General features: G+C 40.5%; 1 protein-coding gene across 2 annotated transcripts in view; it reads right to left on the reverse strand.

Annotated features, from left to right (window-relative positions):
* Nucleotides 1-16,130, reverse strand: part of babam2 (BRISC and BRCA1 A complex member 2) — a 39,534-nt gene extending 23,404 nt beyond the window's left edge. Inside the window, exons 1-6 of one of the 2 annotated variants that reach the window (XM_048228496.1) lie at nt 16,036-16,130; nt 13,740-13,893; nt 13,497-13,573; nt 13,024-13,118; nt 8,794-8,988; nt 7,535-7,609 (exon numbers count right to left, since the gene is read on the reverse strand). In XM_048228496.1, the coding sequence (XP_048084453.1) occupies nt 7,535-7,609; nt 8,794-8,988; nt 13,024-13,118; nt 13,497-13,573; nt 13,740-13,876 (579 nt within the window). In that variant the 5' untranslated portion in view covers nt 13,877-13,893; nt 16,036-16,130. The other variant, XM_048228495.1, reaches the window with a different exon arrangement.
* Nucleotides 16,131-16,309: the final 179 nt, after the last annotated feature.

Raw genomic sequence — 16,309 nt, forward strand, 5'->3', positions numbered from 1 at the left:
CGTGCTTCACCTCACTGTGTTCACTGTGTGCTCTGTGTGTTCACTAATTCACAAATGGGATAAATGCAGAGACCAAATTCCTTGTTTACGCAAGTATACTTGGCCTAGAGATTTACATTTACATTTAACTGTTCTTTTAAATCAAATTAATCCACTGAACAATACCATAGTCCTGAAACGTATGGGCTGCATGGGCCTGAAGACAAGGCCCGGAAGTCCCTGACACACTTCCTCTGCTGTTTACCACAATATCTAAACTGTGGGAACAGACTGTGCAGTTCTACACAAAATAAAAGTGAAACTAAATTTGCAAACTAAATTTGAAACTAAAGTCGGGCTTTTGTGTTACCTTGCTTACAGACAGACAAACAAGTTGCAATGAAAACATAACCTCCTTGCCTGAGGGAATACAAGGACTCAACACTGCCCTGTAAAATTAACAGAAAATATTTATATCAAAGGGCTTTTTTAAAAATATATAAAATGATATTAGATTCCAATTCGAGAAATCACATTTTGTTGATACATTTGCACAAGGGAGTGGTGAATGAGTCTGTGTCTCAAACTTTCTTTCCACTGGAGTTCCCAGGAAGAACAAAGAAAGATTCCCAGGAAGAACACAGACATACACCACTACTTATCTTTTATTTTCATCCAACAAAATGGAAAACCAATGAAGGGTGTTAGAGTCATACAACATGATGTCATACCCACAGTCTCCTTATCAACATTCTCCAGTCAAATCTCAAAGTCCATGTTTCTGACAAGAAAGATTGCAATGGCACACACGTGCATGAGTACGTATAAATTCATTCTGAGCAAAACAAGGACTTAGCAAATGGAGGCAAATACGAATACTTTTAAGTAGCAAATGAAGGCAAATACGAATACTTTTAAGTTTAAATTCGAGAACTATCTTGAGCCACCAAATCTCTGGGCTGCCCAACAATACTACAGCAGGAGGGTCTGTACAGGAAGAGAACAGTAAAGATTGTATATGTGTGATAAGGGATGTGAGAAATATGAAAAGAGAGAACATTTAAAGCTGCAGTAGGCAAGTCTGACAGATTGAGGGGACTTAACCAAAATTTTGAATGTTTACAACTCTCATGCCCCTCCTCCACTACCACCGAGCATCCCCTCATCGAGTTTGTGCTCGTCAGTGCGCAGCAGACTGCACCAGACTGTGATTGACAGTCAAATCTCACACAGCCCTGCTCTGACCAGAAGACCAGAAGAACCGGGAGCTATGGAATTTTGCAAAACAAATAACAGGCTCTGGGTGGAGGTAGAAGTGCAGGTTTTTTTCTAAAACTGGCTGATTTATGTTGTCCTGTCGGAGCATAGTGTCGGTTTCATTGAATATGATCAAAAAAATCTTGCCTACTGCAGCTTTAATTCTCTGATAACACTACTAAAAATGTAAAAAACTAAAAGTTTCACTGAAAAGAGCAACACAAAAAATGTGCGTTTCAGAGATCTCAGTCTAATGAAGAAGACAGACAGACACTTCACACACAACTCAACACGATGGTGTCAAACAGAACTATATCAAACAGCCTGGGATGCTGCAAGCCCCCCCTCCATGTTGCCATGTTGAGGCACTGGGTCCTGAAGCTCCAGTGATTCACAGGCGTGGGCCGCGGAGTAAGGAGCTTTATGTCACTCTCCATTCCACTAATCTAGGCTTTGCTGAAGCCAAGCGGTGCGTCAGGGATGGTGTTTTTGGGTAGAGTCCTCAGGTGCTGAGATTGATAAGACTCAAAAGAGCTAGCAGTAGCATCTCATCTCTCTGTCTGCCTGTCTGTCTGTCTGTCTGCCAGAGACAGGAGCTTTGGATGTTGGTTAATTTCTGGTTCCAAATGTTCACATTTTTTTGAGAAATCTAAATGTGTGTGTGTGTGTGTGTGAAAGGTAATCTCTTATTGCTCTGTCTTTAATGGCTAGGTGGAGAAGTGGCAGTGTTTCCTGAAGAGAACTACTGATGAAAAACTGACTAAAAACGTGACTAAAAAACGTGCCTGTTGAATCCCACTCACTTTCCTTCACCACTCAGGACTATGAGTTGCCTGATGAAATTTTTTTAATTTTAACTCCTCTTCTCAGTACTTGCTGTAGATCAGCAGTTCCCAAACTTTTTTCCCGCGGACCACCTTCTACATCCTGACTCGGCTCGCGTACCCCCGCCATCCGACACATAAAAAAGTAACACATTCTATTGAACCATTCCGGGCAACATGTTTAATTAGCCGCCCTACATGATAACAAATAACAAAATCAAAATGTGCAACTGGTCTATGAGCTCTCACGCTAAAAAAACAGTGTGGAGAACCCCATTAGAATGGTTAGATAGCACCTCACTGCCAAGCACGCACTGTGGCTTTGGGCAGTCTGTCTCCCAATCCACTTGAAGCCGAGGGCTATATGCCTCATCATACTTTCGTTTTCTTCACACAGTCTTTTCTGTCTCGTTCTTTCTTTTATCCCCCTGCGCTCCACCTCCACCATTCTGACCCCCGTCCCATCGTTACCGGTCTCTTAATCTGTTTCTTTCGCTGATCCTCTTCGATCGCTTTAATTAGGCCTTTTGGACAGTGTCCCTGTTTTTAAGCCAGTTTTCCATGTTTGCGTAGCCTTCTACCTAGCCTATACTTCCATGAAACTAACGCGCCAGATATTCTGGCTGCCTGCAAGAAATCACGTGCATTGTGGGTAGCTTATTTTTTAAGGAAAACATATCCTACTATAGAGTTTACAAATGATTTCCTTTAATTTCATGTTTCCATATCATTATAACCCGATTCAAAATTATTTATTATCTATGAATTAATTCGATTATTAATTACTTAATCATTTTTAACACCTTTCCGGCATTGCCCTTTTCATCTTGCGTACCCCCTAGTACTCGTACCACAGTTTGGGAATCCCTGCTGTAGATTAACTCCACAGACTTCAACCACATTAAGATTAAGAGTCAGAGTATCCCAGACACAGGGAATTCTGACTAACTTGATGATGTGTTCAAAAGCAGAGCCAAAGAGCATAAGGTATATGCCCCCCCCCCCACACACACACACACACACACACACACACTCACTCTCTCTCCATCACAGCAGAGGTGAAGAGTGCGATAGGGAGGTCAAGGTGTGTCAGGAGAAAAGAAGCGAGCGAAGAAGTGCTGGGGAGATAGTGACTACACTGGTAGATATAGTCATCAAGTAGGAGAGGGTTAAGAGGATGCGATGGAGTAGCATCCTGAGGGCACATCCTCTTGTGCTTTCCACACAAAACATTTGCATAAAAGCTGCAGACAGAACAACAACAGAAATGAGAATAGTTCTCCATGTTTCCTTTTTTATCCTGACAGAAAAAAAAGAACACCAACACCTACACTTTGGATCAAAGTGTCCTCAGTGAAGTTACGTACTCTGTCAAAGAATTCAGTGCCTCATATATTTATTGCCATGAAAGAGAATATAGTATTAAGCTTTTTTATTGTTATACTACTAAACCACAGATACGAATGAAAGAATAAAAGTGTGCGTGTGTGTGTGTGTGTGTGTGTGTGTACTGTACAAACGTGATGTTGAACGTGTCAACATTTTCTCCAGTATGTATATTTCCAATGAGGCTATTCACATGAAATTTTCACCAGACATTAGTATTAACTCAGGAAATCCACACATGAAGAAATCCAAACAATAAAGTCCATAAGTAAAGTTATGTGTAATAAAGTGAAACAGGGCAGGAAAAAAGTGTTGAACACGCTAAGAAAAAGTGAAGGAAAGGCAAGGAACCAGCTAAAATTAGTTAGAAAAGTAGTTAGAAAGTAATTATACCTCCTATCTGTGCAAATTAATATCAGCTGGGTTAATACATATTTATGGGCTATAACAAGGTATTTTGTAAGGTGTCACACAAGAAGCATTATCATGATGGGTAAAAGCAAAGAACTCTCCTACAAGAGCATACCCCAATTGTTGCAAAACATATCAATGGAACTGGTTACAGATGTATTTCAAAACTTCAGAATCTTCCAGTAAGCAGCATTGGGGCCATTATCTGCCCAAGAGCCAAGGACCACTCGGAGAAAGCTCCATAAAGACTTGGAGGCACTAGATACATGCATACACTCACCCCGCACGACTCCATTACTGAAGAAAAACATGTCAAAGCTTGTTTAAAGTTTGCTACAAAACATTTGGACAAGCCTATGAAATACTGAAAGGCTGATAGTAGTCTGGTCAGACGAGAGCAGAATTGAACATTTTGGCTGTATGGAGGACAAATGGCACTGCACATCACCTTAAAAATACTATACCAACAGTGAAGTTTTGGAGGTGGAGGCATCATTGTGTGGGGCTGTTTTTCATCTCATAGTACTGGCAGACTTCATATAGCTGAAGGAACGATAAATGGAGTATTTTTTTCCAGCAAAGGAAACTTAGAGGCCTTGACTTTAATCCAATTGAACATTTATGAAAGGAAGTAAAGATTAGGATTCACAAGAAGGCCCCCTGGAATCTTCAAGATTTAAAGACTATCTGTTTAAAAGAATGGGCCAAAACCACATCTCAATACTGTGACTGATTAGTTTCTTCATACAGGAAATGTATTGAGGCTGTCATTACAAACAAAGGCTTTTCCACAATGTATTTAAGAAATTTCAGTTGGCCCGTTCAATACTTTCCCCCTGTGTCATTCCACTTTATTACACACATGTACAGATTTTAATTTCTGGATTTCTTTCTTCAATGTGTGGGTTTCCTGAGGTAATATTAATGTCTGGGGATTTTCATGTGTACATACATACATACAAAGATTCTCAACATGTGCACATCTCATGAAGAAGGCCTTTATAAGCTTGACAGTAAAAGTACAGTCGCTCTTTTCCCTGCGAGTCACACCCATATTTTGATGATATACCTTCTTCTGCACTCTCAATTCCCCAAACCATGTCACACCTTTGAACATAAAAACCCAGTGCCTTGTTCCTTGAATACAATGCAAAACTAGTACTTTTAAAATATTTCCTCCCAAGAGACTGAAATGACTGATACCACATTTTATATTGTACCTTCAAAATAGAGTAAAGACAGATAATGGGAAAATTTAGCCACAGGGGAAACCAGACATCACAACTAAAGAGGTGTAAAATGTTAGCCATTAAAATGAATCATACAAAGCTTTCAATGTCGCGGCCCAAAATATATATGCTCCATAACTACTGACTCTTTGTAAACCCTTCTCTGCGAGACTGTTGTCTTAACACCCCGTTCTTCGTCTCTTTATACCCAGGCTGTGGTCTATGTTTGTGTTTGCATATTGTTTCACTGCACCTCATTCCACACTGGTGTCAAAAGAGATACAGTGTATATTCATAGTAGTAACATCTAAAATATAACATTAAACAAATCCACACATCTAAATTCTACTTCACCATCATCGTAAAGAGGAGGCGAGAGAGGGGGGTAGAACATAAAAAGCTGTGCAAAGCTTTTTGTCTAAATAAATGGGGGTGGAGGAAACACGGATGCCCTAAGGGTTCATTCAACCCTTACCACATCTGACAAGCAATGCCGTGGGAGAGTCAGCGCAGGGTGGGGTGGGGGTGGGGTGGGGGCTTAGACGGAATGTTGTGTGATGGGACGGGAATGTGATGGGGGATGGAAATGAACAAAATAATTAGAGTAAATAATTGAATTTTAGTTCTGCTCAATTTGCATATTTGTAGGAAAGAAGGGAGACTAGGGAAACATAACACAGGCAGAAAACACAGCTGAGGGACAAGCTACACACCAAAAAAGGAGGAAAAAAGCACTGGAATCTACAACAGACCAGAGAAATACTACCATGACCTAACCCACCACCAGTGTGAACTAGCAAAGCATGCTTTCAAAGCATGATAAATGCAACCTCACCAGGCTACAGTGAAATAAAAGTCCATAGTCTGGAGACAGAATGTCAATTTGGGCACTAAAAGTGCTGAGAAAGCAAGACCTACCTGTCAACTCTACCTGTCAAAGCAATACCTAACTGTCAACTCTATTCTACTTTCCTTTGAGACCGACCCTCCGGAAGTCTTTCATTTAGTGTAACCCTAAAAGTCTTTGGGCATTGACGGATTATGAGGACCATGGAGGACTATGGAGTATTTATCTCAAGTGTTCCACTGCAGCCTCAGAAAATATTGTATAATTTTTAAGAGGCTGTAAGTATAAACAGAGGTGTTTTCACAATAAACAGGATATGTGGCATCAGGTGGTCTGTCCCTAGGGGCCTCGTTCATGCTTTTAAAATCCTGTAGGAAATGTAGCCTAGCCGTTGAGCCTCTATTTTACAACGGCTTTATTTCCTCTGGGGTAATTCAACATGTCAAATAACTCCCCCAGGAATATAAGGAGTGTTTCAAGTTGAGTTATGAGTGTGCCCGTATCAACATGTGTGTGTATATGCTTGTGTAGGCCTACTTCTTGCAGTTTTGAGTTCACACTGCTAACCAAATCTGCCTACACAGACGAATAATATAAAAGGCTGATTACTGCTCCTGAAGTGAGCTCAATGCAGTTGTGCACAGTGTGCAGGCTGGATGGACACTGTCTGTGTCCATGTGTGTATGTTTCACCCCTGACATAAGGGTGTGATGCTGATGATAGCTGCTATTCTCCGTATGTTAACCATCATTTCGTCTTAATGAAAAGGACAAACATGGCTGAAACTGGAAAAGGCCATAGAGCAAAGGCCTCCTGAGGGCCCAAACACACACACACACAGACACAGACACACACACACTGTGATGGAGAGAATGTGCGAGAGAGAACAAGAGCGATAGAGAGAGAGAACATAAGAGAGAGAGAGAGAGCATAAGAGAGAGAGAGAGAGAGCATGAGAGAGAGAGAGATAGAGCATGAGAGAGAGATAGAGGAGAGAGGAACAGTGGAGAGAGGTGGCAGCAGCAGAGTGCGTGGTGTGGGTGTGGGGGCGGGGGCCTGCGTGACCTGCATAGCCTGGAGCCGAGTCAGCATGCAACTCAGAGTTGATACAGAATGACAGGCCACTGATTAGTCAACTCACAGCCCCGACAACCAGTGACCACAGACACAGACACACACACACACACACACACACACAGCCAACAAAATGAACATTGTTTAATCAACAATGACTATAAAGCAGACACACTATCCTCTACTATCGTCTTACTGATATATGCACAAGAATACTCATGGAAATGTATGTCCATAACTAATTACCATTATTAATAGACACTATGTGTGTCATGACATCTCTGTGCTCATGAAATCACATGTGCATGTGTGTGTTGGTGTGTGTGTGTGTGTGTGTGTGTGTGTGTGTGTGTGTGTGTGTGCGTATGTGTGTGCGTGCGTGCGTATATGCATGTGTGTGTGTGTGTGTGCGTGTGTGTGTGTGTGTGTGTGCGTATGTGTGGGTGTGGGTGTGGGTGTGTGTGTGTGTGTGTGTGTGTGTGTGTGTGTGTGTATGCGTATGTGTGTGCGTGTGTGGGTGTGTATACCTTGAGGAGATAGATAGGGATGTTGCTGAAGTCCACAGGGAGTTTAAGCAGGAAACGAGCAGAGAACTCTCCTGTCTGAAAACAAACAAACAAATAAACAAACATATGCTACATTGTTGCCACAGTCTCAGAGAGGCAAGTTCACTGTTATGCTGTGGTCTCAGTTATTCAAAGAGAAGTATGTAGCTTTTTCCTCATAATATCCCCTTGGGAACGAATAAAGTAATTACCTACCTACCTACCTACCTACCTACCTATCTATCTATCTATTAATACACACACACACACACACACACACACACACACAGACACACCTTCCTTGAACAAAATAGTAATGCTTTATGCTACAAAAACAGAAACATGTAAGACCAAAAAGTTACCAAATCACTGTCTGTTATCCCACAAACCACAGTGGCCGTTAAAACATCCATCCATGGAACTGACTACCCCCACCACTACAAAACAGTTTCCTCATAGCTACTTCTGCTGTGGAGGCTCTATCGGTTCTTTAACCTTTGCACAAGTAAAACATTTACTTAAAATAGTTCTCCCCACCCATGAAGTAGATCTGAGACTTCTTGCAGTTTTGAGTTCACACTGCTAACCAAATCTGCCTACACAGACGAATAATATAAAAGGCTGATTACTGCTCCTGAAGTGAGCTCAATGCAGCTGTGCACAGTGTGCAGGCTGGATGGACACTGTCTGTGTCCATGTGTGTATGTTTATGTGTCTGTGTCCATGTGTGAGTTAATGTGTGAGCTTCGCAAAATATTGTGTCTGGATGTTTTCTACTTTTTGACTCCAAAGTCATCTGTCCATTGTTGTAGACGATGATTAAAATTATGCTTTAACTTTACACGTCATCCTCATGAAAGTGATGAAAACAAGACAAAAAAACACTGCGCAGAGTCTGCTGTACACACTTGCTGTCAGGTGATTAAACAGAAACAAAATCTAAACTGATAATAGTCATTTGACAATTGGATAATAGTCCGATTGTCTGAGTCTGTGTGGGTCTTCACATGTGTGTATGTGTGTATCCATGAAAACCGCTTGATGGTATTTTAAGCCCCCAACGCTGTCTTCCAGGCAGCGCTGCCACTGTTGACTTAAAGGCACCTAATCCTAACCCTAACCCTAATCCTAACCTTAACCAATGCCTAACCCTAGCACCTTCCAGGCAGCGCTGCCTTGAAGACAACGTTGGGGGCTTACAACACCAAGAAACATGAAAACCAAGATGCAAGTGGGTGTACCCAGCTGTTTTTCCGTCCAGCGTAGACCTCCATGCTGCGGCCATATCCTGGTTCCTCCAACAGACTGTCGTACTCAAAGAGCAGTCGCGAGCTTTCACGCAGCCGTTGGCACTGGTACCCGTGGTACTGTTGGAGAAGCTCCTTCACCAGCTGTAAGAGGCACTCTGGGTCCTGCGCATCCCAGGCACACAAGTGCTGTAACAACAACAACAACAACATCACAGTGCATTAATATAGTGCCTTTTAAAACACCCAAAGAACTTTACTGTGAACAGGGAACCTCACTAACCACCACCAATGTGTAGAACCCACCTGGGTGATGCATGGCAGCCATTATGCACCAGAACGCTTACCACCCACCAGCTTGAGGTGGAGAGTGAAGGAGTGAATGAACCAATTTAACTGGTGGATGATTATGGGGCCAGACTGAATGAGCCAGTTTGGGAATTTAGCCAGGACATATAGCGCTGTAGGCCACAACGGAGAGGACAGGCAGAGGAGATGAGAAATGACGTGTCAGCAGAGAAGACAAGAGGAGATTCGGAGGAAAAAGGAAAACGGGTCAGACAAAGGTCGACTGTTTTAAGACTTACTGGTGTGATTTATAACGCAGACCTTTATGCTAGGTTTAAACGTCAAGTTTTCAATGCAGTTCCAATTTTGTGCCACTATACATTTTTAAATGGTATGCTTGGAACAACCAAACCAAGCAACTTTTACCAAGCTAATTTTGTCTTTCCCTAAAGGCACAGGAATATTCCAGAGTGACAATGCCAGGATTCACCAAGCTCAATTTTGAATGGGTGGTTCATCCATTCATGCATCTGCCACCACAGTCCTAACCTTAACCCCCATTAAATGCCTTCGGGATGTACTAGAGAAGACTTTATGGAGTGGTTATTAGGATATGTTATGTTGGATACGGTGGTCGAAACAATGCCGAAACCCCATTCTGTGATGTAATGAAAGCAATCAAATAAAAGCCAACAATTCCAAAGCTGTTTTTTTTTCTGTATTACCAGATTGTATTTGAAACCTAGTTAGAGCTGTCTGTTACACACTGATTGCTTCGATACATCCCAGAAGCATTGTAAACTCATCTTTACCTTTCATTACAGCCTTAACATTTGCCATCATTGTTGTTATTATCTAATATTCAATGTCTACATTTCATATATATTTTTAAGGTCTGGAAATGCTGGGGGGATCCCAGTAATTCAGATAAGTGGCTGTTCACCCATTACTGAACCCTTTCCAGATTGGCAGCATGGATCCTCATCAGTGGAACTAACTTATGGCAGTTGCACCACGGCAACATCTAAGTTCCCCTTTCATCTCTGACCCCTTGTGCCAGAACTCCCACACATCAATGTCAGCAGACAAAGTCCTTCCCTTTGTGCCAGAAATGGAAAATCTATGCCAAGGCACAGGGTGGAAAGCCTACTAGCATAAGCATAGTTCAAAGGAACGGCCTATTCATTAATACAGATAATTGATGTGAGTCTTTGCTTGCTTAGCACTGTACTGTACATCAGTCAAAATTATTTTTGATTTAACAAACTGTTTGCCATTACCAGTTGGTTTTAATACTTACTGGCATGGAGGCATCCTCTTATGAATAAATATGTCTATTAATAAAAAAAAATAGACCTCATTATACGAGAGCGAGGATCGAGTGGGAGTTAGCTTAGGTTAGTGAGGTTATACAAGCTGCTGGGAGGCTTTGGCTTTTGTGATTTACTGTATGCATCAGTTGTCTTGCATGTATCTTGCACATGTGCAATTCCACTGACCTCCTCTCCCACAAGTTTACATTAACATAAACAATGCCACTTGACAGTAATTCTGTTAACTAAAGTAAACAGGTATTCTTCTCTGCTCAGATTATACAAATAATAAACATCTTACCATAAATTATCAACACTTTTTTAAGCTCTCCTCCCCACTCCTCTAAAGCCCTACCACACAAGCTGTCTTTTTTTCCATGTGCACAACTGATTTGTGAAGAAAGCCTGATACAAGGTCAGGTGAAAATTATGAAAAATATCTCTAGAAACATGATAAAGAACAGAGAGTGCTGGTGACGGTGTTATAAACTGATCTGCTTTACTTAAGAATACGGAATTAAATTTACAATAAAACCAAGATGGCTGAGTGCAAACAGTGAGTGCAAATCAAGAAAATCCAACTGCCTTGACAAAATGCTGGAAATGTTATGCTGCTCGCCATCATAACCTCTCAGATGATGGTAATGCAATTTCAGCCTTATTTCTGTAGCTCCTTTGAGTCAAAAGATCGCTGCAAGCTTCACTGAGTGTGAGAGACAGAAGGAGGACAAGGTTGAGGCAGTCCATCCACAGAGGCGAGCTCTGCTTCGGTCATTAATGACTGAAACCAGTGTAGTGTCTAAATTCATTACATTATAACATTGTTCAAATCAAGAAATGTTCACAGTCGCCGCAGTCGGAAGGGAACAGAGAGAATGGGAACAGAGAGAAAGAATCTGATTTTGAAAAATATAGCTCCCACCAGCAATGTGGGGGGCAAGCAGTTGCAATGCAAGTTTTGCAATGCCAGCAAGTTTTGCATTACTATTGCATTATGTCTATTAGCTAACTTCCTGTTAGACAGTTTCACCACCAAATTTAATTGGATGTAATTAGGGCTGTATTAGAATATTTGAAAACCTGTATAAACTGGACTGATTTGAACCCTGAATACACATATACAATATTATAATATATGAATATATTATATTAATATGATATTGATATATAAACTACTGATATAAAATGAGAAAATATTGATTATAGCCTAGGTAGGCTACTATTTCTATTACAGCTCTACCCCTTTCTGTATCTTGCTGCTTTAGCCGTCAGCAGCTCTGGTTGAAGCCTGAAATATTGTAAACAAAGTAGCCTAGTTGGCTAGCTTATCATAGTTTACTGGTTGGACTGTTCAGTTTCCCCATGTATGTTTAAGTTTCAAAGTAAGACTTTTTGTCCTTGGGACAGGCCCTTTTGAGTCTTGGAAAACATTGGTTTTGAATGCAAGACTTTTAAACAAATTTGTGCAGCGTGCTAATAATGATGGATTTAATATCAATTTAGCTAGTCGTCTTATACGTGTCCTTGCTTGCTTCGATTATGAATGTTTTATTTGGATTTAATGTGCATGCTGAGGGGAGAGAGAGAGAGAGAGAAGGGCAAGGAGAGGGGGGTTAAGCTATGGAAGAGCTATGAGCAGTGTTTCAAATGAGTAGAAACCCATGAAATTTGGCACACATATCAGGTGTGAGTGAATTTGGTGCACACATCAGGTGTGAGAGCAATGGCAGCTATAATTCTCCTTTCCCTATGTGGCATGTTAAAATATCTTGGTGTATGGGCTCAGACTTTCTGCTCACACAGATGGTCACAGGTCTGGTTAATTTACCATAATTATGAATCGAATTAAGGAACTATCGCAGGCAACATTATTTCCCAATCTTCACCAAAATTGGTGCAGGCATTCTGGCTGGTACAGATGATCTTCAAACTAAGCCATACCTGCCCATAACTTCCCTGGGGCCCTAAGCAAGGTTCTGCCTAGGGGCCCTTCTATCTGACCCATAAACCATGTAAAACTATTTGGCATGCAGTCGCAGCAAAGTGCTGTATATATTTATTATTTGGCTCTTGGGTGCTCCTTGTTGGTGCCCCCCCCCCCCCCACCTTTCTTATGCAGCCCTTGCCACTTAATCTACTAAACCCCTCTTCTACTGCACTTTTTACCGCCCCCATAAATGCACAAATAGGCTGACACCAGACATAATTTCACTGCATTTCTTACTTCCAGTAACTATATGCATGTGACAATAAACTTCCTTGTATCCTTGTATATATTAATGCTTGTATGTTATCGACATAATACAAACAAATGCAATGGAATTTAATACCAGGAGTACCAACTCTCCTTTGGTACTAACGGTCATTAGATCTACTACAAAAGCAAAATAAAAGCTGCTCATGAAGCTTTCTAATCCTACTACAACAATGACAAAATGGTTTGAAGCAGCAAATCTTTATTCTTTAGTATTTTTTATTAATTAAAAGCAATTTCATTTAAACATGTAATATAAAACGGGACTGACATTATCTACCAAATACAATTAATAATAAGAACGATTTTTTCTTGTACCATTGATTAAGCATTGTCATAGAGCTGTCTACTTTGAGCAAGAATACTCACTGGAAGCTCTGATGGTTCTGGAAGAAATTCAGCATCCTCTCCGAAAATAAAATCCGGGGGCAGCATAGGATCCCCTGCATTAAAGATGATGTCCCCTGGGAGAGAAATACTATGTTTATTATATATATATGTATATTATGTACTTTCTTGTCAACAGTGCAATTTATCAAAAGTAAAGGCATAAACGTTTAACCAAACTAAAAGAACCTGATTAACAAACAATTACAGAACAAGAAAATGTCAAATAATGCTTCATATTCCAAGCAAATCCTATGTTCCACACACCCTCATTGAACAAAAACAAGCTGCTCTCCCACACACTTCCATTGCGTACAGTATGCAAAATTATACCACACAGGTATATAGCCCTGTGAAGTCTTAGCATCTAGCTACATTTGTACTGTAGGGCTGAGAGTGTTTTGATAACATGAGTTTATAGGTTATTCCAAAGAGGGATTTTATCTGAATTTTACATTTGAGTGTCTCTCCAGCATAAGGTATGTGCAGCTTGAAACGATCACAGCATGGGCCTGCCATCAAGGAGGTACATCTGAGAAGAGAGCAACAGTGATAGTAACTAAATAATTTCACTCCTAAAAACAAAAAAAATGAATATATCTGAATAGTGCTTATAATAGGTTATTCATTAGCCCTAAAGTGGGTATTTAAAAAAAAAAAAAAAAAAAAAAAAAGGCTATTTTTGTAAGGTTGCTCACCCAGTCTTGAGGTCAGTTATACGTAGACAGTTTGTAGAATCTAGGCCCACACTGCCATTGCGGATAATACTGCTCAATAATGGCCGCAACTCAGGTGAAATTCGGCTAAGCGCCACTTCAGGAGACAAGTTGCTCATCTTCTTTCCGAGGGTTTCTGGTAAATTTAGGGCGTACATCATACATTAGAGTATGTAAAGACCCATACAGTTTTGAAGAGTTACAATGAAGAAAACACCCATTGTGCTAATTAATGAAAACTATTCATAAATGTTACATGAATACATGTTACATGAAATGAATACATTAAATGTTACATGAATTGCTAATTCATGGATTGAGATAAATGCAGAGACCAAATTTCCCTCATGGGATCAAAAGAGTATATATACTTATACATCAACTTTCAGCACAGGCATAATCATGACAGAGTTTGTGTTCCTGAAAGTGGTTACTATTGGTATGAATGGTTACACAATTACAAAAATATTGTCAAATATGTTTCTAACATTCAGATCATTCATGTACATATAAGAAACATGAATGATAAAAACATGAATTTTATAAACACCAGGCCTGCTCAATTGAAAATTAGTTTAACACAATTACAATAGCATTCAAAATTTGGTGCATGTATTTGGGTTTCATAACAGCCCAGTAATCTATGTCCCTAGCAAATCTGATGCCCATGGCTTTAGTCGCAGATAAAAGACCCCGGGCAACAATGCTCTAATGCCAGCATTCCTAATGGTCAGAATTTAACGAAATTTAGTGTACAATACTGTTCGAAAGTTTGGAGTCATAGAATAGAATCCTTGTCCTTGTTTTCCATAGAACAGAATTCGGAGTGAGAGGCCCCAGTGCACAACTGAGTAAGAGAACAAATACATTAGAATGTTTAATTTAAGAAACAGAAGTCTCACAGGTCCTCAACCTGGCAGTTTTGGTAATTAGTAGGCTACCCACAAAACACCAGTGTCAGTCAGCATCAACAGAAATGACTTCAGGATGCTGGCATTCTAGACCGAGTCGTATAGAAAAAGCCATATCTCAAATTGGACAATAAAAACAAGGGAAAAGAGAACACAGTCAACAGAGGTAGACTGGAAAAGAGCGTTATGGAGAGACAAATCTATGGGTAGGCAACAGATCAGAAAGAAGAATGCTTGTGACTTGTGAGATGCTGACCAAATGCTGGAGGAATGTTCAACTCCATCTGTCAAGCATGGTGGAGGAGGTAAAATGGGAAATGTGTTCAGAATAAAATGAATCTTTAAGAAAGAAGGCTATCAGTCCAGTTTGCAATGTTACACCACACCCTGTGAATGATGCTTGATCAAAGCCATTTTCCTCCAAAAAGAGGACAGTGACCAACAGCACAGCTCCGAACTATGCAAGAACCATGTAGGTTAAAAGTAGTCAGTATTTTGTCTATAATGTAGTGGAGTGGGGAAAAAGTGGCTCAACTTTTGAACAGCAGACGTGCACCCTCATTCACTAAGTGATCTATTCTGACATTGTCTAGCTGCAGGTTCACATTAACAGAGGTCCTGACAGGACCTCTATACACAGAACGAAACTGAAGGAAAAGCTGCTGCTCTCAACCAAATACAGCAAGGCAGTGCTTCAAAAGGCCAAACCAAAGGCTTGTTGACCATTACAATTAAACAAGCCCTGATCCATCAATTAAAATCCGTTTCAGTGCCTCAGCAATAGGAGACACTGTAACGTTACCGTATTATTTAATACAGCATTTGAAAAAGGCTTTCCGTTTTCATTTTGGACACAAAATGTTCCACAAAGGACTTGGGGTACTTTGACTCTGAAACTATCACTCTAGCCGGCTGACTGACCAACATTTTTAACCTTGACACCCTTTACGAAAATGAATTGAACACAAGCCTCTTGGGCATTATGGAAGCGTATACAGGACTTTTTTCTACAACATTTCATTGTTAGGAAATTGCATGAAGCTCACCATCATGCCCACATATATCTACTCTACCACACTTCAAAGAGGCTAATATCACTCACCACTCAGCGTACGGTTAAATCACACAAATTAGGAGTCGTCCCACTTGATAGACGGTATATGGCATGACATGTCAGTGAATTTCTGAGATGGACATGCTCGATAAGGATAAGGATGGATGGTGTGTAAACTAAGTTAGCTATAGGATAGCTTGCTAACTATGTATGCAAGCTAGTTGTGCTTGATCCAACACGTTTGGCACAATGGCAAGGTATTATTCGCAATAACCCAGTTTAATGCTGTACAAATGGATATTTTGCTCGGTACCTGATCGGTCCTCGAAAGGCAACTTCGATTGAATTATCAGTGTTCACAACTCGATTCTGCACTGCCGTTGTTATTATTCATGTCTGGTCCTTCACATATTGTGAATAGCTGGTAGCTGTTTGATGATCTGCCTGTTCATAATTTTGTCAATAATGTACAAACACGCTATATTTAGGTGTTGTTTGGTTCAGTTCTGTTCTTGATTAGAATGATCAAAAAAGACAATAATCAATAACTGAGATTAAATTGCGTGAATTAAACTCTGCCTTCATAT

Source organism: Alosa alosa, chromosome 19 (assembly GCF_017589495.1).
Source record: "Alosa alosa isolate M-15738 ecotype Scorff River chromosome 19, AALO_Geno_1.1, whole genome shotgun sequence".
NCBI classification, from domain to species: domain Eukaryota; kingdom Metazoa; phylum Chordata; class Actinopteri; order Clupeiformes; family Clupeidae; genus Alosa; species Alosa alosa.